This window comes from Aedes albopictus, chromosome 2 (genome assembly GCF_035046485.1).
Source record: "Aedes albopictus strain Foshan chromosome 2, AalbF5, whole genome shotgun sequence".
Classification (NCBI taxonomy): Eukaryota; Metazoa; Arthropoda; class Insecta; order Diptera; family Culicidae; genus Aedes; species Aedes albopictus.
The window spans coordinates 362,852,672-362,879,654 of NC_085137.1; the positions used below are offsets into that span (position 1 = coordinate 362,852,672).

General features: G+C 38.2%; 1 protein-coding gene across 3 annotated transcripts in view; it reads left to right on the forward strand.

Annotated features, from left to right (window-relative positions):
- LOC109621282 (serine/threonine-protein kinase NLK) overlaps positions 1-26,983 on the forward strand; it is a 197,328-nt gene that overhangs the window by 133,582 nt on the left and 36,763 nt on the right. For all 3 annotated transcript variants that reach the window (XM_062852896.1, XM_062852897.1, XM_062852898.1), the window contains exon 5: positions 25,042-25,234. In XM_062852896.1, the coding sequence (XP_062708880.1) occupies positions 25,042-25,234 (193 nt within the window). The remainder of the gene's footprint in view (positions 1-25,041; positions 25,235-26,983) is intronic.

Here is a 26,983-nt window from a genome sequence, read left to right on the forward strand (position 1 = left end):
TAATCATTCGAAGAATAGTTTTCGATTTTACGACGTATAATCGATAAATTTGAGTTGACCATTTTAATGATTTTGATTGATTTTATTGATGAATTGGCCCGCAAGATCGATATCACTGCGTTCAATGATCGATGATTGTGCGCCGGACGGCACCGTCGCGTCGCGCTGCTGCCGTCGTCGTTGCACTGTGGTGGGTGGTAAACATTGCCATCGAACTCTTGGTGCGGTTGAGGCAAATTTGAATAATTTTCAAGTTTGAGTGAAAATATTTCTTTGTGGTATAGATAGTTCGAAAGAGAATTTTAATTGGAATAGTGTGTTCTATATTTCTTTTCAAAATATCTTGCATGAAGTGGAGAATTTTAGAGAAAAGGTAAGCGTCGATTTTCTTACGTAAATGTATTAGTGCAATGCTGTGTAAAGTTGAATTTGGATGATGATTTTGAAGAAGCCATTTTGTGATGACACAAGAAAAGGCCTTAACAGCTCGTCTTGGACACAATCTCTTCCTTCACGCTCTGGCTGTCCACCGGAAAGCCAGGTTGAAAGGGCGCGGTGAAGCAAGATTCAAGGCTCTCGGGATGGTGAATGGAATGTTTGTGGCTCCTGAGTTTTTGCCGGCAGTTTTCTGCATACAAAATCAAATGTTTGCCTTATACCGTTTCAACTTTCAGTTGATAGAATCGTTAAGATTTAGAAAATTTCTTCTATTGCTTCAGCTGCATTCATAAGGAATATTAAAATTAAATTATTTATCTTTCTACTATTCACGCTCTCCATTTTGGAGCTACAATATTATTGTATGAAAAACAACCAATGTGCACTTTATTCTGTCCAGTCTATTAAATGGGATTGACCGAATTTTATAGTGTGGAGGGGTAGGGGTAGGGAATGCCGGCAGGGTACCCGTGAACCCATGAAAATGAAATGATCATATCTCCGTCAATTTGCCACCGATGTCAAAAGTATTTGGCTATTTCAACTCAAACGCTCAAATATGGAAATTGTTCCAGAAATTGATCCAAAATTTCTGCAGGAATTAGTAATTACAGTAGCCCCTCAGAAAGATATATGACCTCAAGGTAAAACATAACACAGCGTAACAAAAATTAACTTTTGGTTTGTCTCAAGAGCAATCTTATGTGTCTCTGACAGATTTTGGGCCGCTGAATCAGAATCCGGGCTCAGCTTTGCTCCAACACGTCACAATTTTGAGCTATACCTCAATTTATAGGGCAAAATATGGGATTTTGGGCTCTTATGACTGCAAGTTATTAAACATGGAAATATTTTTTTTAATCAATCAAAAGGTTAATTGGTCAATTAACATCTAAATTAACGACTCATGCAAAATATTTCGTTTTACCAAATCGAATTTGATAGTTTTAAGCGATTTATGTTAGGTACGATATTTCCCATACAAGTCACCCATCAAAAGTTGCATGCAAGTTTTCATACTAACATAAAATGCTTAAATCTATTAAATTTGATTAGGTAAAACGAAATATTTTGCATGAGTCGTTAATTTAGATGTTAATTGACCAATTAACCTTTTGATCGCTTAAAAAAATATTTCCATGCTTAATGGCTGGCAGTCAAAAAAGCCCAAAATCGCATATTTTGCCCTATAAATTGAGGTATAGCTCAAAATTGTGACGTGTTGGAGCAAATCTGAGCCCGGATTCGGATTCAGCGGCCCAAAATCCTTTGGAGACACATAAGTTTGCTCTTGAGACAAAAAAATGTTGCACTGTGTAATCTAAAAATCCTGTTGCTATTACTATAACTGTTTCTCCAAAAAATCTTAAATCGAAAATTCTTTCAAAATGTTATCCGGGAATTCTCCCTGATACTTCTCCAAAAAATTCTTCCACTGAATCTTTCGAAACTTCCTCCGGGACTTTTACCTGAAGTTCCTTCGAGAGTCCTTCCGAAAGTTTCTTTGGGACTTTCATCGGGACACTGCTCTAGTTATTTTTTTTTTTTTTTCAAAAGTTGCTGCAAGTTTTTCTGCAACTTTCAGAATTGATTCACTTATCACTCCACTTCATTCATGAATAATCCCAGGAGCTTCATCGAAATTTTTGCAAAAGTTCTTTCGAGAATTACTGCGGGAGCTTCTCGGAAATTCCTCAAGAAAATTCCCCTGTGATTTCCTCAGGAGTTTCGTCTGGAATACCTAAATGATTTTCACCTAGGATTTCTCCTGGAGTTTGTCTGTCTAGGAGATCTGTGAAAGCTTTCAAAATCAATTTTTCATGGATTTAGTTGAGAATCTCAATCTTCCAAAAAGCTCGGGAGCAAATGCTGGATGCATTGCAAAAATCAATAGAATGCAGAAAATTTCTCATACATGAAATGATAAGATTTCGGAGAAATATCCGAAAGAAATCCATGAAATTCGAGGACAGTGCTTACAGAGTAGAGATGGGCAAAACAGTTCTTTCAACGGAATCGTTCTCAATTGAACAGTTCTTTAGAAAGAACTAGTTCTCGTGAACCGTTCTATTGTTCAGTAGTTATCGTTGTTTTGTAAATCTAACGTTGAACAAGTGCAAAAGTACCTAATCAAAATGTTCAGCCCTACTCAAGTTTTTGCGTGATTGGAGAAATCTTATATTGTTTGTACATCCAACTTCGCAAAAATAGAAGTTTTTTGATTTTGTGCATTGTACCGATATTTCACAATTGCCGTTATTGGTCTTGGACCAGCTGCATGTCATCGGAGAATTGATTTGTGAGATGGTTTGGAAGATCATTTACAACATTCACTCTCTCAGAAACCAAACGTCATCTTTGGAAAAGCTGAATGAACGGTTCTGAGGGGCATTCAGTTTTCTCGATTTTGAGAGAACGGAGAACTACCGTTCTTTTCAAACGAACAACAGTTCAGTCATTCTTTCCAAAGAACTAGTTCTTTTGAACCGTTCGCGAACGGTTCGCCCATCTCTATTACAGAGTTCTTCAATGAAGAAAATCTTAGAAAAAATATATAAAACCGTTGTAGAAACCACTGAAATAATTTTACAAACAATCCTATATTTCTGGAGGAATATGTCATGGTCAAGTTGCAAAAATATTTGGGAGAATTTAAGAAAATGCTATCAGGAGGAATCTTTCGTGGAATTTCTTGAAAAACGCTTTGAAAATTTCCTGGCTGATCTCATAGAAACATTGCCAAAAAGAAATCTGCGGGTATTTTTGTAAACTTATTAAATTATTCCTGGGGGAATTCTCAATAGATTTCTTCATGATTATTACTCATGGTTGCTCAGAATATCAGAATAGCCATTAAATAAATTTTGGATTGAGTAATAGTATAATACTTATTACCGGTAGAATATAAACTGCTGGGACAATTCTTGAAAATATCTTGAAGAGATGCCTACATACACACTAAATTTTGAATAAAGTAAAGTATTCCTTTTATTTCATCTTCCTGCATAAGAGCACGCAAGCGAACTGCTCTTGCCCTGCGAGGAAGTGCTCCGAGATTGTTCACGTGGCGCAAGGCCAGTTCGTAACTGATCTCTTCTTCTGATAGGCTTGCTGGATCCATGATCCAAAAGGTCTTAATTAGCCAACTAGACAAAAACTAAAAAAGTGGTAGGTATAACAAATGTGCTACAAAATAACAGAATTGTGCTACAAACAGAACACAAATTCTAAAATCTACAAACCACAAACTAAAATGGTTCGTTTTGTTGGGCGCCAATGTTGTGGAGGTTCGACCTAAGCAGAAGAAATGGCTCACAGTCGTCTCGGCTAGCACAAAATCAAACGCCAACTAATGATCAGATTACGGTTTCATAACCAAGCCATGTATTCAATCAGATTCCTGCACTTACCCTATTCTGCCTAACTGGTTTCTTTCTGAATACTAAAACATTGTTTTGCTTAACTTGCTACTCACGGACCGGCTGATGCTGACATGGGCCATTCCCGACGATCGGACGACTCTTAGTTTGGACGACGACAACCCTGAACAGATCGCATCTCGCTGCGCTGCACACCGGCTTTTCCGGACGCGTCAGGTGGTGGCCACTCAATCTTGGCGAGTGTTTTCTTGTTGGCAGCTTACCCGTCGGAGTACTGTCTGCGAAAGTCCAAAGACAAAAGAAAAGGCCTTTCTATGAAAGGCCTTTTCTCGAGATGGTTCAGTTGAGGCGATGCGTTTGGCACCGCGCACGGATAACAGGGTGATCCGATCGATTCCGTTGAGTGACCAAGAGCCGGAGCGTTCCTATGGATACGTGCAGGCCAAGGAATCAGCGCTTCGGAACGATGTGGGTTGCCAGTTCGCAATCCCGATCAGAAAGGCATAACAAAAATCTAACAAAATTATATCAGCGGTTGATAGATATATCAACGTTTGTTATATTTAGATATATTTGACAAAAATGATTTGAAAACCTGATTTAATTATATCAGAATTATAACAAGATTAGTTATAATGCAAAAAAAAATGATTTTGATCATCTTTATATGAACATTATAACAAACTCAGTTATACTTTTGAAAATGCTGTTTATGTCAAATTAATATTTTACAGGTGATGGTTGGTACGCAATTATGCCGCTGATTGGTGCTACTGCGCTTGTAAAATACAGGATTAGATGTGATAATCTGTGCAGTAGTTTAAAATGAGAAACACTGTTGAAAGGTTAAAAAAAACAATCAATAGCAGAAGGCTATTTCTTTTTTACCGATATGTTGATAGACATCGTCATGCATCTTGAACAAATGCCGAAGCAAATGCAAAATAAAAACATTATATGAGATCACGAGGCAAATTAAACGCCATAGAATTGCTTTAGTATGTCAATTCTTGTACCAAGTACCATGTAATGTTAAAATTGTGCCTTAAACACTTCATTTTTTATTTCACAAAACATCTAAATCTGACAATCTCCAGAAATGCACACTAACGCCACGAAGCGATGAAATTTGCATTACTTTGCCGTAGGCAGGAACTTCCTTGGTGGTGAGGAACATTAGATAATTATTTAATAACACATGTCGAAATGTTCTGATTTAATTGCTCGCTACCACCAAGAAAATGTGAAATTGTATACCACTCTTTTCACTGTTTAAGAGCTATTAACTATCTCTACAACTTTGATGAAGATACGACATTTATTTCTGGTCTGAATCATGAGATAAAGCATGCCAAAATGCAGAGCAAATTCTTGAGTTACAATTATAACCAAATTATATCCAGTTTTGTTATTATATCCTAAGATGACGTAATTGCGATCAACTGTATCAAGCACACTTTTATGTGACGTCATATTTTCTCTCCCCTGTACGTTGGACAAATGAGTCTATTTATAGACCAGCCGCTAAAACGAAGAACCACTTGATCATATACCGCCCTTCACTTCAAGTGCTGCAATGGCCTCATTGATAAAGGCGCCGGATTGCAGTTGAAGGCTGGCGTCCTTGGTTCGATTCCCGTTTGGGTGAGGGTTTTTTAGATACTAAAACTTTTCGCTAAAAATAAATAACACTCTTAAAAAATATTACCCAAAAATGAGTTAAAATTTACCCAACTCAATTTTTACCCAATATATTTATATCTAATGTATAACAACATGTGTTATAATTTTTTGATCATTCCAATATTTATTATATCTCACGTTGTTATAAATTTGTTAAAATTGTATCAACACCTGTTATAATTATGTTATGGCTAGATCAATTTTAGTTATATTTTTTGTTATTTTAACACCTAACCGGCGAATTTTATAACTCATTCTGTTATGAAAAATCTTTGAAATAAATAACTCAATCGGTTATAATTTTGTTACGCCTTTCTGATCGGGATGGTGCAGATCGTCCTACCCGTATTCAGGTCGCTGCCCGGACACCCGTTTTTCCTCCGTGAATTCGCGGTGTGTGTGGCTCGGCCTGGACTCGCTGACTACGCCGTCGTGTGCGGTCAATCTTGCCGACCCCGATCCTCTAACCGGATGATGGCTGACACGTTCCTCCTTCGGACACTTTTATTCGCGTTCGCACCGCAGGAAAAACTCAGTTCGAGCTTGCCGAATTGTGCAGCAGCTTGCCGGATCTTGTACAAGATTTGTAGAGCGTGATGTTTCCAGACCGATAGTGCGATCTGTTTCTCCTGTGTTGGGCACTGCTCCTGCCCAAGCTCCGGGATTCGGTGTCAATTCACCCCGTGGTTGATATTACGGAGCAATTTCCTCCACTTTCTTTCGGACCGCGTTTTTGCCGCAGCTCACACCGATCCGTCTGCCTTTTCTGCCGAGTTTAGATGACGACGTTGTCGTTGGCGGATGTGGATTTGTCACTTTGGCAGTGCAAGAAAATCAGCAATTCTTGCTTGTATTTCAAGCAAGTAGCCCATGTCAGGGGGTCGCAGGATGGTGGCTCGTGTGCACTGTTATTTCGGCTTAGTAACTAAATGTGTTATGGCTTGTTTCTTTATGGCTAAACGGGCTATTATCACATCATAATCTGAATTTACATTTTAACGTAACACCGTGTTCGGTAAATTTTTGGCGAAAATAGAACAGCTGAATACAGCAATAAAGGATTATTTACCTTTTGCACCCGCTTTTGACATTTGATGTAATCGATTACCGATACTACCGAAATAATTCTGCTGTTCTATTTTCATCAAAAAAGTACCGAACAGGCAATTCTGGATTGAGTGTGTAGGGTGGTTTTGAGTGTTATCGGTAGTTTCGCTTTCTTCTTTATGTTCCTGAAACTTTGTCATGAGCCTGAAATACCTTGAAATCTTGAGTTCAACAGGTTTTTAAAAACATTCCATGACAAAAAGAACAAAGCTGCCGAAAATAACATAAGTTACCCTGTTTGACAAGGAATCCCTATATGTATTTATGTGACGGGGTTTTGAATAAATTCTTGATCAAGCTCCAGATAGAATTCCTGACGAATATATTCCTGAACGTATTCCTGATTAGAACTTTTGGCACCTCTATAATAGCTCCAAATATTACTTAGAAGGAATTTCAGATTTTCGTAAGGCATATCTGAGTTGTGTTTAAATTTTGTCTGAATATCAGACGCAGACTATAATATTTTCTGATAGATTTCTATGAGACTTCCCTGTGTGAATTTTGAGAAACTTCTTAAAAAATACATCCTGGAAATTTCCTGAAGAAATTCTCAGAAGTACTCATGAAGAAATTATAGAAAAGAATCCCGAAGAAATACCTGGAGAAATTGGAGAGGCTGTCGGATGAACTCTTGAAAGAATTGTTAGAGGACCTTCTCAAAGGAACAGCTGGAGTAATTCTTAACGAAATTCTCCGGGGAAGCTCTCAGAGGAAAAGTTTTTGAAAACATTATTCGAGAAAATCTAGATGAAATTTCCGGTAAAAGTTGTGGTGAAAAATCATTTGAAATTCCAAAAAAAAAAACTGCATAAAAATTCCAAAAATATTTCCTAAAGGGGCTGTTGGAGTAATATTCAGAAAAACTCCTGAAAGAATTGCCGGAGACACCGACTTTGAATTTTTTCACATGATGTTTTCAGTGTAGGGCTCATTTTGGTTATCTTTCAATTTTATTTTTAATTTGACTTATTTTGTGAAAATCATCCATACAACACTTTTTTGTGGGAGTAGTCATTTTTTTACTAAATGTATTTAAAAAAATCCCTTTTCAAAAGACAATCTAGATAAATTTTGAAGAAACTAAGTATGCAAAGTGGCTTATCTAGTCACCCAGAAAGTTTCATTGTAATCTGAGAGTCTCCTGCCAACTCTGTATACGATTTGGGGCAACATTCGTCATTTGAGTATTTATTTAGATGTAAAAATTGAATTGATTGAATGAATAAGACAAAATCTCCTTGAATAAATGATACAAAATCTTCTAACAAATTGTGTTTCATTGGATTCTGAGATGATTATGACCTACACTAGCTTAATTTTTGATAACAAAAGACACTGAACAAAAATCGTTTGGACATGAAAAAGTTTTTGTTAGTAAAACTTTTTTTTCTTAAAAGTCCCCATCGTGTGGTGTATGGACGGTTGATAGGGAACATAATTACCTGTCTTGAGACAAAATTTCATCGAAATCGAAGATGGTGTTTTTTTGTAAATCGACTTTGAATTTTTTTTAAACGATTTTTTTCAGTGTGGGACTCAATTTGGATTTTTTTAAATATTTTTTTCTTGAAGCTTGACGTATTTAGTGACAATCACCCATACAACACTTTTTTGTAGGAACAATCCTTTTTTATTAAACACATTTGCAAAAAAAAGTTAAGCCCTTTTCAAAGGGCACACAGAAAAAAATATTCATGTAAAATTCAGCGAGAAATCATGCACATAAAGGGAATGCTAGAGTTAGTGCACATTTACATGAGATATCATGTAAAATTACGTTACAATCGTGTAAATTTCTGCTAATAGTCACGTAACTGGTTGGAGTCCATGATGGTTTACGCGATGGTTGGCGGAAATTTACACGATGGTAATGTAAACTAAGTCTATCTAGTCAAGGTCTACAGACACAGAAAGTTTCATTGTAATCTGAGTGGGTGCTGCCAACTCTGAATACGATTTGGGGCGAAATTCGTCAATATCGCTACACATTTTTTTAATGTTTTAAAAATTGTGTATTTTTCAGAATTTGGGTATCGCCAATTGTTGCCCACCTCATAAGAAAAGCATGGAGTGTGCAACAATTGGCGAGTTTTTAGGGTGTGCGATTTGCACTATACGATTTTTTTGGAATATTCATACTATGATGTCAGCAAGAATTAAAGAACAAACAAGAGCTTTAAAGATTATATAAAGAATCTATTACTTCTACCGATCTGCAAGAAACTCAAAATAAATGTTTTTATATTCATAAAAGCTCATAAGAATCTTTCAATATACCGTCGTCGGGGTGTCATTGGGCCAAAGTGGGGTGACATTGGGCCACTATTCCGCACATTTAGAGTACAACGGGAATGCATTTTGCGTGCTAAACTACTAGAATATATAATTCTAAGGTACTTGGCATTCACCGTCAAGTTCTCTGACTTATATTGAATGTGTAGGATCGATGGACCAATGTTACCCTATAGGCCCAATGTCACCCCTAACGACGGTACATTCTATTTGAATGACCAATTTATGTTCAATTTACATTTCATTAGAGTAAGGAAAACATATTTCTTGCTGATGTTTATAACATTTTTTTTTTCAAATCATTGAAAAATTGATGTTTTGGTCAGATGAAACAGAGTCCAATAAAAACTTAGAGGATTTCCTAGAAGAATATTATCCCAAGAGAGAACGCGGTAAGAGCTCCGGGAGAATCTCTAAAGTAACCTTTGAGGGAATTCCGGAAGAAATCCTTGATCAATAACAAAATGATTATTTTGAGGAATCGTGAATTCCAAGCGGTTTGAAAAAATCTTGGATGGAATCCTAAAAATAATCTTGGAAAGAATCTCGGAAAAATCCCTGACTGAATCTATTGAGAAATCCTTTGAAAAATACTGAGTCCGGGGAGAAATCCTTGTATTAATTCATGGAGGAATCTTCCGAAAAACACCCGGAAAGATTTCTGGGAGGAATTCCCGTTGGAAAGATTACCACATGAGTCCTGGAATTTATCACAAACTAAATGAATATTTTGAAGAACCCCTGGAAGAATCACGGTGCTATTACAGGATATATCCTTCTTATTTAGGGGACATCCATTTAGTACGTCACGCCAAAAATAGGATTTTTCAACCCCCCCTCCCCCCTTCGTACGGGGTTTTCCTATACTAAATACATTGCTTGTCACACTTTTCAGAACCCCCCCTCCCCCCTCTAAGCGTGACGTACTTTATGGATGCCCCCTTATTTTAATGTTAGTCAAAATCTTCTGAAAATGACAAGTTCAGTACGTTACTTCCACATTCTTCATTCCAACATCATCGCTTCAATTCAACGAAACGCACCATGCAGCGCAAAAAAACAATCGCAAACATTTTACTGCCTAGGAATAAATCCACCTCCCATCATACAAGCAAGCAAGCAACTACAACTTAAGAAAGTGTTCCTGAAATTACTCGCTCTCGCAGAAGTTTCAGCTTGCCTCGGTTGATACTGTTTACCGCACACAGTCACTGCCACCACCGCCGCCAAAGAAGGAAGAACTTTTCCAACCCCTGAAGGTGGTGGAACGTGATTGAGTTAACAAGCTTTTAACAGCTACAGCACTGTACCACACCCGATGATGAAGAAGCTGGATAAGGAAGCTCTTCCGCATCCTTTCCACATACTACACAACACCAAGTCGGATGCTGGCCTGCATGCATGCATGCGCTACTGTCTTGTGAGACTTCACACTACACACAAGGCGCATCATTGTGTTGTTGTGTGTTTGCAACAAACTTACCTCTAAGATGCGTCCCATGTTTGCACTCGGAAGTACCAAAGCGTGTTGTGACTCATCATGGTTGTACTCCGGGCCGGGGGTAAATTTTCCGATGTCACACTTCCTGTACCCTTGATTACATCGATTACGATGCGCGAAAATTCCCATGAATACATTCCACCGTGCTGGGACTGGCTTGTGTAACGTAAATCCTTTCCGCTTTGAGCGTGGATGGGTGGTCCCCATCGACGGGGAATTTCCCCGAAGCAGAAACGAGAGCGCGGATAGAAAATCGACACAAAATAGAGCAGTAAGTGGAAAACTTATCCCGACCGCGCGCCGCCCCATTGAGTGGTTGATACAGAAGCGCAAGAAGCGCACCGACCGTAGTACCGACCGACCTCGAAATGATGAGCACGAAGCAGTTAGGGTCCAGGGCAGAGGGCGCAGTAGCTAAGTAGAGTCAAGTGTTTGAAAAAAGACAAACGGAGTGCGATGGGGAAACTAAAACCGGGAACAGTCAGAGCTCTGGGGGTGGTGATGTAAGTCCGGAAAACTATGAAGATAGCCTCCGGCGCGCGGTTTACAACTTTTTACAGTGTCTGCTTTGAGTACACACTTCGATATGTTTCCGCCTGTTTCATTTGGGCAAGGCTTATTTTGGAACAACGTAGCGATTTTGCTTGTTGTAACACGCGTAACTATTTAGAAAAAAAATCATGCCAAGGGCGGTTTGATTCCCGCCAAATCCCAGGAACTTGTCATAATGGAGTTTCCTTGATTACTTAGGCCTGGAGTAGAAACTAGAAGATTTACGGATAAAATGCAATTGACAATTTTAACTGATAAAAAATCTCAATCATCAACGTACACTCAGCCAAATAAACCTAAGATTATCATAAGGTCTAACTTTTGAAATGGCCTTTAAATATTTCATAACAATTTGAATGAATTTCAACAGGTCGTTTTATGATGCAGAATCGAGTCATCTCTCTCTCTCTCTTCTTGGCGTAACGTCCTCATTGAGACAAAGCCTGCTTCTCAGCTTAGTGTTCTATGAGCACTTCCACAGTTATTAACTTAGAGCTTCCTCTGCCAATGACTATTTTGCATGCGTATATCGTGTGGCAGGCACGAAGATACTCTATGCCCAAGGAAGTCAAGGAAATTTCCTTAACGAAAAGATCCTGGACCGACCGGGAATCGAACCCGTCACCCTCAGCATGGTCATGCTGAATACCCGTGCGTTTACCGCCTCGGCTATATGGGCCCTTTAGAATCGAGTCACAGCTTCGCTTTTATACAAGGTACCCCGGGGCAAGTGGGACCTAAAAAAATGCTATGTAGTTTAGTTTTGTCACGCCAAAAAATTCTAAACATAAATAATTTTCCAATTCCAATGGTTCTAAAAGACATTGTTGGTATATTTCTTCTTATTAACGGGCATTAAAACTGTTTCAAATTTTTTACATTTTGTATATTATGCATATCATGAAAAGTGGAGCAGATCTTCATTTACTCCGTATCACGGGGCAAGTGGGACCTATTCGGAATTTTTGTACAAATGGCTTAATATACTTGCTGCATATATGTTAGGTAGCATAAATTATAAGTATCTTATGCGAATAACTATGTTTAGCGATTTATGTTGAAAGAGTTTTGTGGTATCGTGCATAAATTACGTAACGCATATAATAACGAATCACTGAGAAAAAAATTGATTGACCTCTTGCAGCTCGTGCAAAACAAATTGATTTTATTTATACAAAATGCGCCATAAAGTTAAATGCCGAAAGATTTCCAAACTTGGTTTTCATATTACGTAGTTGATGAATTTTGCCAAAAGATTTTTCAAGGTTTACAGATGTTATGTTTTCCCTTACATAACTTTGCGATAGTAAAATAAAAAATCGTGAATTTAGAATAAGCCGTTTTACATTTTTCCATACTTTATGGCCGGTTCCTTAACATTCAGAAAAACTCATTATGCAGCGGAAAATAAAAAAATAATAGAATATGCTCAGACGAAAATATGAAAAATTGATGGTTTTGGTTTTGTTCTACCCAAGACTTTACCATTTTAAACAATAGCTTCATCATCAAAATATATATCAGAATAAATATAATTCAACGATTTAAGTAAGGCGCCGTTTTTTACTTCAATTTTGTGTAAATTTCGCTTAGGCTGAAGAAAGCGAGGTCAAACTATAGAATTGTGTTTGTTTACTCTCATAAGTCTCACTTGCCCCAGATGCTGAAATGCACTGGGGCAAGTGAGAGCTGTTAACTAAAGGTAATAAATGAAAATGAATTACAGCTTTTTCGCTTAAAATAACTTTGCAAGCACTCCAAATATTATCCTGAAACCGAAAAAGTTTTACTTTATTTGCTATTCTATTTTTTAACGACTAATGTAGTAGAGTACGTTAATCTCACTTTGTGAATTGAAAATTACATTTGAACAACAATAACATATATGGTCTCTTTATGGTGAGAACAATAACAATTTTTGAATTCAAAGTATCCGTTGGTGTGATATTTATGTTTTTCATGAAGAATGTTTGCCTTAAAAATAAAAAAAAACTTAATTATAGCTGTAGGTCTCACTTGCCCCAGATTCTCACTTGCCCCGGGGTACCTCACATTTAGTAACATAAGTATTCTCAATCGTTGATAGTTGTGAGGGTTAGGCACGAGCTCAGCGATTTCGACGTTCATGGATCACCATTTGCAGTCTGCATCATTTTATGATTTTTCTGCTCTTTTCACAAGTCTATCTTATGTAATTAGGTCATAATAAGCATGATCAAGTTTCATAAGGTATTTTTATGGCTAAATTTCGTATGATACTAACCGCGAGATATGACTCCTCTGGTCCCAATAATGGTTCAAACTTACCCTAGCTATATGATTGAACAAGGTTTTCGACTCACTCACAAGAAGTCAGGAAGAATTTGGTTATCAGACCTTGTTTGAATTTAAAAGAAGTGTTTAGTGTGTAGGTACCGACGTTACTATTTTCACAAGCTATGTACTACTTAAAAATCTTTTTTAGTAATTGACAGTTGACGAGTGCGTTCATTGGAGTGATGTTTTGATGCAATCTCTGGCCCTGGTGGCCGGAAAAAAAGCAGTTTCTATATAAATTGGTCAGCTCGTTCAATATTATCAACTAAATGATTTTTTTTTCAATGTAGGACTAAATTTGGATTTTTTTCAATTTTTTTTTCTTGGAAATTGACTTATTTGTGATAATCACCCATACAACAATTTTTTGTAAGAGTGGTCATTTTTTATTAAACACATTTGAAAAAAAAAAAATGGTAAAAAAGGGATAGCTCTGTTCCGAAGACAGCCTAGATAAAGTTTTAACAAATTAAATATACGAAGTGGCTTATCTAGTAAAGGGCTACACACCCAGAAACAGGGCTGAAAATCGTCGCCGTCTAAGAAGAAAAGTCGATGATGAGACCGAAAACTAAACAGTCATTGTTGCTCGTTCCACATCAGATGACTCATTTTAGCAGTGAATCGTCGTGAAGGGCATGCGTCATGAAGAAAATAAAACCTTCATTCATTTGTTTCTTCGCTCTTCGTCCAAGTTCGTCTAGCCGACAAAGTCAGTGTTGCCCCCAGAAACACAAAAAAGAGAATTGCATCTGGAATCAAACAACGAACCTCTAGATTACCAAGCACTGTTGATATCTCTTTTCGTTTCTGAGTTATTTACATTTTGACCATTTTTTAAATCTAAAAAAAAAACGTGCTATATATTGTCCGGTAACTTAAAAACGAAAAGAGATATCGCAATTCTGAGCACATTTTTCGGCCCTTCAGGGTCCTATAATCACCGATTCTATTAGATTAGTATTCTCTCCGTCGAAAAAAAAATCATGTTTTTTTGTGTCCCCATGCATTTTTTGAGAATTTCAGGCCACGTGGGGGACCACTTAGCCTTAAAAACGGACTTTAAATTTTGGCATGATGGTTTTTAAGCTAAAACGATCGTTTTGCAATATTGGACTTTATACGATACAAAATTCATTCGATTTTGTTGAAAATTTTGCAGAAATTCTCAAATGAGTTGAATTTTCGACTTATGCAAAGGAACCACAAAAGCTTCCCGTTGTTTCGGATCTAAGCCGGAACAACCTGGGGTACCCAGGTATCAGAACAGGGACTTGAGAAAAATACGCGAAAATATGTTGAAATTTGTTACAAATCAATTAAATTTGAATATTTTTTCCATCACACATGTACATTGTACATGCACGGTTCTAAGACAGTTGGACGTGTTCCGGTTACGTAGCAGGTCGGAACCGGTTCCGGTTAGGACTCAAATGAGACACTTTCTGAATTTCACATAACCACATTGTTCGACAGCTCAAAATTCATGATTTTTCATCTGGATGTCAATAGGCATTATGCAGATGGTCGACAATGGAACTGGTTACTTCCGGATATTCCGGAACCGGTAGGAACCCAAAGGAGACATTTACTGAATTTCACGAAATCACATCGTTCGATGGCTTCAAATTCTTCTAGCCAATTAAAATGGTTTTAGCCACTTCCGGATGTTCCGGAACCGGTTCCGGTAGAGACCCAAAGGATACATTTTCTGAATTTCACAGAATCACATCGTTCGACGGCTCAAATTTCAAGTTTTTATTTAAATCTAAAAGCCAATAGTCATACCGTCAATGGTCAGAAATGGTTCTGGTCACTTTCGAATATTCCGGAACCGGTTCCTGTAGGGATCCAAAGGGGACACTTTCTGAATTTTATGGAATCACATCGTTCAACGGCTCAAAATTCATGATTTTTTTTATCTACAAGCAAAAAGTCATAGCGTCAATAATCATAAAAGGTTCCTGCAGCTTCCGGATGTTCCGGAATCGATTCCAATAGAGACCAATAGAACCCCATCGTTCGACGGCTCGAAATTCATTATTTTGCATCTCGATGTCAAACAATGAACGTCAACAATGAATCAGCACACTTCCGGATGCTCCGGAACCGGTTCCGATAGGAACCCTAAGGGGCCACTTTCTGGATTTCATGGAATTACATCGTTCAATGGCTCAAAATTCATGATTTTTTGTCTAGACTTCCAGATGTTCCGAGAACGAGGGAATTCATTTGCTCGACTTGTCGATCATTTCCTTTCCTTGATTTGAGAGGCTTCAACCGTTAGAAACGGTCATTCGCCTCTCGCTTGTCGATCATAGGGTTTTGGTCTTGTTCTAATTGTCGCGCTCAGTATCATACAGGCGTATCTACAATGATCGATTTCTCTTCATCGATTTTCTCTTCGGCTAATAACTTGGCCTGCAAATCATTTATGGTTGTTTTTGTTGTTTAAGATGCTAGTCCTAGTTTTCCCTCACCGAAATACACCGAGAGATCATCCGAATATTGGTCGTATTTTCCGGAATAATCCGAAGAGAAAATCAACACCGCTAGCCATCATGGTTTCCCATAGCGGAAATCATCATGGCTACAGGTCGCAAGCCCTGGTAAAGTGTGGAACGTTTTGATGGCTGTGATCCCTGACCATCATGTAATCAAAATCCCAGGGATACTCAAGTAACCATACTGTTGGGTTGTGGGGGTTGCGTGTGTGGGGTGCATATGTTGACAAGCATTGCTATGGATCGTTAGGGCTGAGTAGGAGCGGGGAATGGATCTACGATTGCTTAATTGCGATTATACCTACTGGTATAGTCGTGGTTCAACAGTGGTGGCGCCGCTTTTTGATTGTGTTCGGCCTTGGTGGTTTATTTGCAGTGCAGTGCGTACGGCTTCAGCATTGTGGTTACTTGGGTAGTGTAGGATAATTGGGTTTGGGACTGAGGGGGTCGTCATTGATTCTGCCGACACCATTGAGTGCTCATTGTTGGCGGTTGTGTTGGTGACGATTTCTTCAGCTTTAAGATCTCATTTATACCACGCACAAACTTTGGGAAGAGATACTGCTTTGTAATGCAAGAGTGAGATTTAAACTTTGCGTTACGGGTTGGGTGAGGTCATGCAGATAGAAGCAACCCAGGTGACCGTGCGGCTCGGGTCGTGATGGATGCATGAGGGCAGTGTGTGTGGAGTGCGCTACCCTGTGGGTGCAGTTGAGTCCGGTTTGGAGTGGAAAGAGATCCTTCTCTACCCTAGATCTGTTTTGGTTGTACGGGCGGGGTAGTGTTTGTCTTATTTGTGACGTGTTGTGCGTGATTTGCGGCCCGAGCCGCGTGGTTACTTGGGAAGTATTGTGCTCTGCAATTTAGATTTTGGTTTTAAGGTGAAGCTATGGCTGGGCTGTGCCTCGGATTTGTTGGGCGCAGGTCGGGAGAGCTGGTGGCGGTTTGTGCTGGAGGGTTTGCTCGATTGGTTATTCACTGGTGGTGGCCAGTCGATCGACTGTTCGCGCAGCCTGTCATTTGGTTCTTGGGGTTTGTGCTCTCGAGGTTCGGGGCGTTGCTTCATTGTATCTTCGCTTTAATACTAATACTCCTTGTTTGATTAACTGACTATTATGTACAGGCGCTTAACTCATTCTATTTCATAGATTGCCAGATTTAAGGGTCATGGTTCAATAGGGTGTTAGCAATCAGAGTGGATTAGAACGAGTTGGCGCCTACAATACACCAACACTAACATACATACACCAATACTTACACGCACACATGCACCTACAACTAGCTGTAAAAGACCAGTGGGCGGGACAATGGTGCCTACCCAACAGTTGTAGGTGGGGTGTTTGGCTTAGCTACATGACTTGGTCCGGCAAGCCCATAAACATCATTTGGTAGACGTATTGCCTAGTGAAAAGACAACGCAGATGGGCGAAAGCCAGGGGATGCGTTGATAATAGCAGAATAGAATAGCAGAATAGCAGAATTTTCCGGAATAATCCGAAGAGAAAATCGAAGAAGATAAATCGATCATTGTAGATACGTCTGTATGATATTGAACGCGAGAATTCGACACTGTTTTTCATTTGGGCCTGATTGACATTTTCGAGTACTCTTCATTGATCCTCTCTTTGTGTTATCACAGAATGTGTATTGAGTTTAACAAAGATGTTTTTGTTAAAATGCGAAGAAGACGACTACATGTTGCTAAAGAAACATAAAAAAATAATGATTTTGTTTGTTTTGATCAAGTTATTGACGAAAGAGAGAGTCGACGAAGAGAAATCGATCAAGTTAGTTAGGCCCTTATGAAAAATCATTGTCGAATTGTTCGTTTTTGGTCCTATGTTTCTAACCGTAACTGTCTGCTTGAGTTTTTGTTGGTACATTACCTTTTTTGTTTAATTTTCTGTAGAGAGTTGACTTCCAGCCACAAAAGCTGCGCCAAATAGCCCAGGATAGTCAAATGCTTCTAACTATTTTTCTCGAATTTTTATTTTTCATAGATGTTTGAAACATTCAAAAGCAAACTTTTTTTTTGTATGACCAATAGATTTTACGTACAAGTTCCAATGGAAAAGACAAGGCATATATTTTTCCTACAACCAACTATGCTTAACTTTTAACGAATTCAAAAAATCTAAAAATTTGAGAAACAAAATGGGCTTTGCCTGAATGTTATTCGAGAATGTCTGAAAATTCACACATCTGAGAAATAATTGATCTTTTTTTAATAAAAAGCTATTTCAGGCGGAAATATATGCAATATCAAAATGCGTGTTATGCCTGAGGAGAAAGCGGCACAGTCGCTTAACTTGTAACTCAAAGCTAGTGTGGAAATGCATTCTGGCTTTGAAAAACTTATCCATACGCAATCGAGTCTACCTATGTATATTGGATCCCAGGACATACGGGTCTAGACCGAAACGAGATTGCTGATGAGCTAGCCAGGAATGGATCTAATAAAAGGTTCATTGGTTCTGAGCCCTTCTGCGGGTTCGCAAACTGCTTTGTAAAGATGAAACTGAACAAATATATGGTCAGTCAAATCACATCAAACTGGAATGCACTTCCCCATACGAGCCATTCCAAAAGGCTCGTAACGGTAAACTTCAAGAAAACCTAATAACTATTAGGTCTCACCAAAAGGAATCTCAACATCTACACCGGTCTAATAACTTGACACTGCCCCACCATCTGCAAAAGATCGGAGCAATCCAAACCTCAAATTGTCGCTTTTGTGACGAGGAGAGAGAAACATCAGAACACATCCTCTGCTATTGCAGTGCACTCACACAACGTAGGTTCAAAGTTCTCAGCAAGCCCTTCTTAGGTCCTACTGACATATGAATCTTTTCCCCCAAGGACGTGGTTGGCTTTATAAAGCTAGTCTCGCCAGAATGTGGGAATCACATTCTGTAACTCAGGGTCTCTATTCATTAAACGTGTGGACGCAGTGATCTTCACCCGACAAACGAAAGAAATAAAAAAGCTGCAAAACAGTAAACAAAAGTTTCGGATAACATTTCACAAGGTCCCATACATTTTTCTTTTCTTTTTTTTATATCCGCTGTAACTAAAATTGTTTAGGCAAAATTTGATAATAATCGGTGTAGTGTCCCGAGCAAAGTCTGAAAGCAAATTGAAAACAAATTTTGATGTTGTGATATTGCAAATTATGATAACTCAGGTTGTTGTCGTTTTGGTCGTTTTAACGGTTAAAACATCAAAAATGAGAGCAGAAAACTGTTCCCGTAACAGCAAGTTGAAAGCAATTCCTGCTATCAGTGATAGCAAATTGATAACTGTTTTTGCTATCAGTACGAAAAATTTTTCGATTGATATCAAATCCTAAATGTCGTAAGATAACTACATTAATGGTATATTCCTGAAGTTATTATACAAGATTGCCCAGAAGTTATGAAATAACTTAAAAACTTATTTTTTTAAATAGTTTGAAGTGACAGCAAAACGAAATCTATGTTTGAAATCAAATTTAGTCAAGACCAACTGATATCAAAATGTGATATCAATTTGTTGTTGAATACAAATCGAGTTTTCGATTTGCTATCATTTTGTTGTCAGAATCTGCTCGGGTAGTGCGCTACTTTTCACAAGTAGCAAACAATTATTGATATGTTTTGTAAGAATTATCTACAGGGGATGGCCAAAATGTTTGGGATAGGCAACTTTTTTTCTCCCACAAAAAAAATCAACATGCTGTAACTTTTCATAGAGTGCATAAAAAAAAACTCAAATTTTTACTGTTTGTCAACCTATTATCATTGGTACAAATTTGGGCTCGATTGATTAATTTTTCGCGAAGTTAGAACCGTTCGCGTAAAACACTATTTTTTTAGACAACTATTTTTTGAACTGTCATATCTCGGAAACCAGAGAACCGAATTGAATTAATTTTTTAACGTTTATCAACAATATATTGATACTTAATACGACGTTATAAAATGTAATATTTTGTCACGGCAAATTAAATTATATCGGGTTGAATTTTTTACCCATATAGAGGAAAATAAGTAAAATTTACAATACCACACAAAAATTATTAAATGTGTTCTTCCTTCAATCTAAAAGGCTCTAATACATCTGATTAGAGATAATTTGAGAACAGAAGTGGAAAATCTTTGGATATCAATACTAAAATTTATTGACATTGATGTAAAAATTACATATTTTCAAGAAAAAAGTGTCAATCCATAATACCTTTTTTCAACGTTTAAAAAGTACATATGTTTTAATAGTTTGTGAAGCATTTACATATTGTTAGTGTACGTTCAAAATTTCATTCGATTCGGTTCACTGGTTTCCGAGATATGACAGCTCAAAAATGAGTTGTCTAAAAAATAGTGTTTTACCCGAACGGTTCTAACTTTGCGAAATATTAATCAATCGAGCCCAAATTTGTACCAATGATGCAAATATAATAGGTTGACAAGCAGTCAAAATTTGAGATTTTTTGATTCGCTGTATGAAAGTTATAGCATGTTGAACTTTTTTGTGAGAGAAAAAAAAAATGTTGCCTATCCCAAATATTTTGGCCATCCCCTGTACTTTTCAGGATTTCGTTGATGACCAAGAAGTCCAGTGTTGAAAATGTCAGTTCGACATATCTAAATTCAACCACATCCAACTCATTTTTGAAGCTCAACCTAAGAATATGATATATGAAAAACTTGTGCGACTAGAAAGTCGCGGAAAAACCGATGTTTTCCGAATATTTAAGATGAATGTCAAAGAATGCCAATGATATTCATGGTGAATATCAAATGGCATTTTTCACAGTGACATTTACCTTAAATATTCAAAAAAGAGCATTTTATTCGTGACTTTCTTGTGGAACTGGTCCAGCCGCATAAGTTTTCATTTCCAATCCATTTATTGAGTAGAAAATTCTAGCAAGCGCTGGTTTCAATGAAATGTTTATTGAATAGAAGGAAAATGCTAACATGTTGAATATCTTCTATATTCGATTAGTTTCAATGTTTCCTATTCGGTGTTCTCTAAGGTGAGCAGATGATTGTTTCAAAGTAAGCATTAGACTCAAAAGTATTCGGAGGGGATCAGAAAGGATCACCTTGGGATCTTAATTAGTCTTAGATACTAGAAAATATTAAAGATAATTCCAGGAGCCTTGAGATTATGTACTTTGTATACATTTGTTCATAGTGTAGAATTAGCAACTAGTTAAAATACACAAAAATAAAAAAAAAAAAACATTTGTTCATACATGGGAATAAGTCCAAGAATCTGGAAAATGATTTTGAATGGACAACACCCTGATTTATTTTAGTAATTCAAATTAGGGTGTAAACCTCCGCTAATCCCAGAACTCTCAGAGAATTTTTGGTGACAATCAGGGAATCGTTTTAGGAATTTCAATGAAAAACATTATGGTGTATATAAATTCATGTTTATTTTTTCAAGGTCCAAAGATTCTGTACCTTATATTTTTGTAAATGGTCAATGCTTTTTTAACTTTTTTAAAGGTATTTTTTTTATAAGTGTGTGGTAAAGGCCGACTGGGACTGCCCAGTCGAGTTATTCGTGTCGCACGTTATCATTTCGAGCGTGTGTAGGGAAAATAGACTCGTTTTACAGTACTCGGTCACATTGCACCAATCAGTGACACAGCACGCTGAGTATACTTGATTTTGTTCTCTGGTGCATACAAGAATAGGCATGTTTGGTGAGCTCGTTCCATTTGATAATAACAATGTATGATCAATGTCCTCATCAACGACAGAGGCGATCTCGGTTTCTAGTTAGTAGAGCCGTACATTATATCAACATTGATTCGCTTCCTGTTGTTTCCGTTGTTCTTGACTCGACAAAGTTTGGAAACAGTTCGAACAGTTTCGAACTGTTTCAAGTGCTATATGTTAGGGTCAGGAGTTCGTGTATATTTTTAATTGTATATTCACTTTTTAAACTTACCGTTAAGTGAACCTTGGCTTCCAGGATGCATACAGTCGTAAACTTCTTCTATCGAATTCCTAACAAGTTGCTTCTATCCGAATCCAACCGGGGCAGCATAGCCGACAGCCAGCGAACGCAAAAAGCCGATAAAACTCCAAACACGATCTCAACCATACCAAGAAAAGCACACATTGTGTGAACGCACTTTTCACGGCTGGAGTGCTCTGTGTTCATTGGTTGATAGCAGCCACTCCGTGGATGACTTTGCACACAACACTCCCAGCAGTGTACCATTTTACAGTGTATTACACATCGGCTCCTCATCCTACTTATACTAGCGCTAGGTAGGTACGGTGTGTGATTAAACTGTTGAAAGGATCTGTACTTCACGGTTGCTCCTACAACAGTCCCATCCTTCCTACACGGGTGGAGTAATGTAGCTTCTTTTCAAGGAAGTAGTAGCTAGCTAGACGGAACAGTGTACAATAAATTTGCTCCATCATTGCGGCGCTGAGTGTCAAAATGAAACATGTTTCATCGCTTTCAAGTTACAAGAAGTTGGTTCCCATCATACATTAGTGTTAACAAAGGCTACATTCTTGTCATCTCTATCAAAACGTGTATCCATTGGTGTGTATGAACAATTCTATGTAGATTGGTGAGCTCGTTTCATTTTGGTTCTTTGGTTATGCTTTTTCATAAAAAAAACACCAAATAGTATTCGGAATAGAATTAAAGCCTTGAATTGTATGTGCTTGGAAGACCTATAGGTACACTTGAACCATTACTGTTCTCAGTACCCTTCTTCTCATACAACGCCCACGCCAAACGAAGCCTCTCTTCTTCCGCAGGAACGGAACAAAGTCAAGCCATACACGCCCTCTTGTGTTCCGCCCGAGCTTCGAGCTTCAAGCGCTACTGGAACCACTGCTGAGAAGCTTTGTCCAGATTGCCACGCCATCGAACGAATGCCTTCGGTTTTGCTTTCTTCCTTGTTTCCCACCGGAAATAAGGAAAGCGCCAAAGTGCTTTCTTCGGTAAACCAACAAATGCTGCTGCACCTACAGGGGATGGCCAAAATGTTTGGGATAGGCAACTTTTTTTTCTCTCACAAAAAAGTTCAACATGCTGTAACTTTTCATAGAGTGCATCAAAAAATCTCAAATTTTGACTGTTTGTCAACCTGTTATATGTGCATCATTGGTACAAATTTGGGCTCGATTGAATAATTTTTCGTCAAGTTAGAACCGTTCGGATAAAACACTTTTTTTTAGACAACTCATTTTTGAGATGTCATATCTCGGAAACCAGTGAACCGAATTGAATGAAATTTTGAACGTACACTAACAATATACAAATGCTTCACAAACTATTAAAAGATAGATACTTTTTAAACTTTGAAAAAAGTTATCATAGATAGACACTTTTTGGATTTTTCTCGAAAAAATATAATTTTTTTACGTCAATGTCAATAAATTTTAGTGTTGATGTCCAAAGATTTTCCACTTCTGTTCTCAAGTTATCATAAATCAGATATATTAGAGCCTATTTAGATTAAAGGAAGAATATACTTTGTAATTTTTGAGTGGGATTGTAAATTTGACTTATTTTCCCCTATATGGGTAAAAATTTCAACCCGGTATAACTCAATTCGCCGTGAGAAAATATTACATTTTATAACGATGTATTAAGTATCACTATATTGTTCATAAACGTTAAAAAAATCATTCAGTTCGGTTCACTGGTTTCCGAGATATGACAGCTCAAAAATGAGTTGTCTAAAAAATAGTGTTTTACCCGAACGGTTCCAACTTGACGAAAAATTATTCAATCGAGCCCAAATTTGTACCAATGATGCACATATAATAGGTTGACAAACAGTCAAAATTTGAGATTTTTTGATGCACTCTATGAAAAGTTACAGCATGTTGATTTTTTTTGTGAGAGAAAAAAAGTTGCCTATCCCAAACATTTTGGCCACCCCCTGTACATCATACCCCTACACCATACAATCACAATCGAATCGAGTCGAGTTGAGCAGGACGACGATGACAAAGCTCACCCCGGCGACGGCTGTGATTACAACGCGATGATGGCGTGGCATGGCGTGAGCAAAATAAGAAGTAATCGTTAATTATGTTTGATTTTCCTTGGCGGATGCTTTGTTGAAGCGACCAGAGACCGCGCGTCGTCTCATATCCGCTGCCTGCTTCATGGCGTCGTCGTCATCAGCAGGGATCTTGGTCTGCAAGGTCATGGTGTGGGCGACTGATAGGGATGGCCGGGTCAAATTAAGCCTTCCGCAAGAATTTTGATTTCAGAATTGAGAATCTACTGCAGAAATCGCCTGAAGACGTAGAACTGAGCTCCGCATAGAAACTTTGCATATCGTTCCGATCCATGCTTACATACGCTTCAGAAATCACACTTTTTTGTGTTGCCGTTTCCTGCTGTTCTTTACTTCTTTCGACAAATCCTCATGGTTCGGCCACAATTTGACTTTGCTTTGGAACCTGGCAAGTATAAAAGGTTTCAATTAATTTTTAGAATAATTTATTTCACCCCAATCCCCCCTAACATTGTGTCGGCGCGCTTGATTGGGGGGCTGCTGCGGCCATGGCTGAACTTTCCGTCGACAATGAAAATAAATTGGGGTGAGTTTATGCTGACTAGACAAAGGCAAGGTCGGTCGGTCGGTCGGTGGTTCCATCTGTGTCGTCGTCGATACCTATACTCTGGAATGGGAGAACAACGAGCCACTCCACACTGACTGCCAGACTCGGTGTCATGTTTCCTATATCGGACCGGGCAGACAAAGAAAACCTTCCGCTTCCTAGAGGAGGGATATCGTTTTAGTAACTGCTATCCTAATATAGTTGCTAAATGTGTTGCCCGGGAAAAGTATGATGTCTTTGTGATGGTTTTAATTGCCAAAGGCTGATGGGGCTTCTTTGGTTAAATGCTTTGGGTTACGAAAGTTAACAGACAGATTGTCGATATGAGGAAAATGATTTTTGCGACTTTCGAAAAGCAGAGAAGCATTTTATTTTTTTTAGAGATCATATTCGCTTAATTAAACCCTCTAGGTCTGTTTCCCCTAAGATCATGTAAATCATCTTTTCCTCTGGTTCGAACGAAGTTTGCGGGATTTATTCATGATTGTTTTGATTGAACTACGTAAAGACAACAATGATTTATCCATGGATTTATCACAATTTTGTAACCACCTGTTTTCATAACTCCTAACTATTCAAACAAACTGTATCAAAATCCCACACAAAAACAAAATCGAACAATTTTCCTTCACTCGCTCGAATCTAACTTACGCGCCATCCAGCTACGTCATCACCGAGCTGCTCCAGTCGGATCTGCACAAAATCATCGTTTCACCACAGCACCTCTCGGCGGACCATATCAAAGTGTTCCTCTATCAGATCCTGCGGGGTCTCAAGTATCTGCACTCGGCGCGAATCCTGCACCGGGACATCAAACCAGGCAACCTGCTGGTGAACAGCAATTGTGTTCTCAAGGTAAGTTTTTTGGGCAGTTTTTTTTTTTAAGTTTGAGTTTGAATATTTTTCCAATTGGTTTTTGAAAATATCTATATTGTTTAAATTCTGGGCCAAAGATCTTCCAAATGTTTGAAAACCAAAAACAATGTATTTATTAATCTAGTATTCTAGCCTTATACATAACATATACGTTAATTATTATATTGTATTGTATTGCATAACCAATGATGTCTTAATTGCTTACCAACTTCCTTTGTTTTACTTTGCTCTCTACTAATATATCTTAATGACAACTGAAACTATCCTTATTTTTTAAGGGTTTTAGTCACTATAACTATCGTCATCCAATTTAGCTCATGTCTGACATTAAACTGCGGAACAAATAAAGGAATTCGGTAGTGGTGAATGAATTTGGCTGCTAATAAAGGCCTGTGTTCCATTACTCTTGTACTGAAGCTCCCTAATAGCTCCGTAGACTATTGAAGCCCCCTGAAATTTACTGTAATACCTTTAAACCCCTCATGAAACTCCCTTGATATCCCCGCAGACTTTTCGTCTGTTGAAGCCCCTGAAATCCACTGCAACGCATTGAAATCCTTCAGAAATCTACTAACGCCGTAAGCTGTAGTGAAGCCTCTGAGACCCTATAAAAACTATTGAAACTTACCGAAACTCCTTGAAATCTTTAAGACACCCTCTTTAGAGCACCGTAGGCTTCCCCTGTACATTACTGAAGTTCCACGAAACTCCTTGAAACCTCTCGAAATGCCTAAAACCACTCTGACAGCCCCGTAGACTTCCCCAAAACACTGATGTAGCTCCACGGAACTTCTTGAAAACCCAAGAAACATTTTGAAACCTCTCAGTAACCACTCAACTCCCGACACCTCGGAGGATTCCCTAATCTCCACTGAAGTCCCTGTAATTGAATTTTTCATTTTATGTATTTTTTATTTGCGTAAACATGATTTGGAGGAGCATAAAAAAAAGGGGTTCTTCAAAAATGTCATTTTTTCATTATTTTAGGAATTGTGCTTAAATGCGGAGGAGATTTTTCTTGAAAAAAAAATTGCCTATATCATGAGGATTCTGCAGCTTATTATATTTGCACAAAAAAGTTAACAGTTTTCGAACATTATCGACCTTTTTTCGCAATTTTAATTTTTCAGAAGGTGTGCAAAAATTTAAAAACATGCGTTCAGTAATCTAGGTTAAAAGAAGTCTAGTCACTTGAAGACGAGCTCATCTGGGCCCTCAGCCATGGCACTACAAAGGCTGCGGATACTGTGAAGGTATCTGCCTAACCTTCGGAAGCTCCCGCTTATCGGCCGGTGAAAAGACCCTAGCTTTCTTTGGCAAAATTTCGCCTGAAAAGTTTTACCCTAGTCGGGCTTACCCCCCATCAGCAGCGGTGCGCAGTCACACAGCCAAGGCTGTACATTTGCCAAGCAAGTGAAGAAGAAACTCTACGCCAGATTGAGTATCCTGCGGCCACTTAAGGACAAACGTCTTGAAATCCTGCTTCAACATTGCATCATAACTTCAGACGCACAATTCTCAAGAAGCAAGCTTCAAACAACAGTGCATTTTATTATTCTGTTCTTGCTCACTTGTAATAAGCTTAAAATAAGAAGATAAGGTGCGCTGATTTTGTTTACGAAGAGATTTGTGCGCTTGAAATCGTGAGTAGGTGCACTCCGCCGTAGATGGTACGCAACACCTTCCGTTCGAAAACTCCAAGGGCGCGTTGGTCCTCTGCACGTAGGG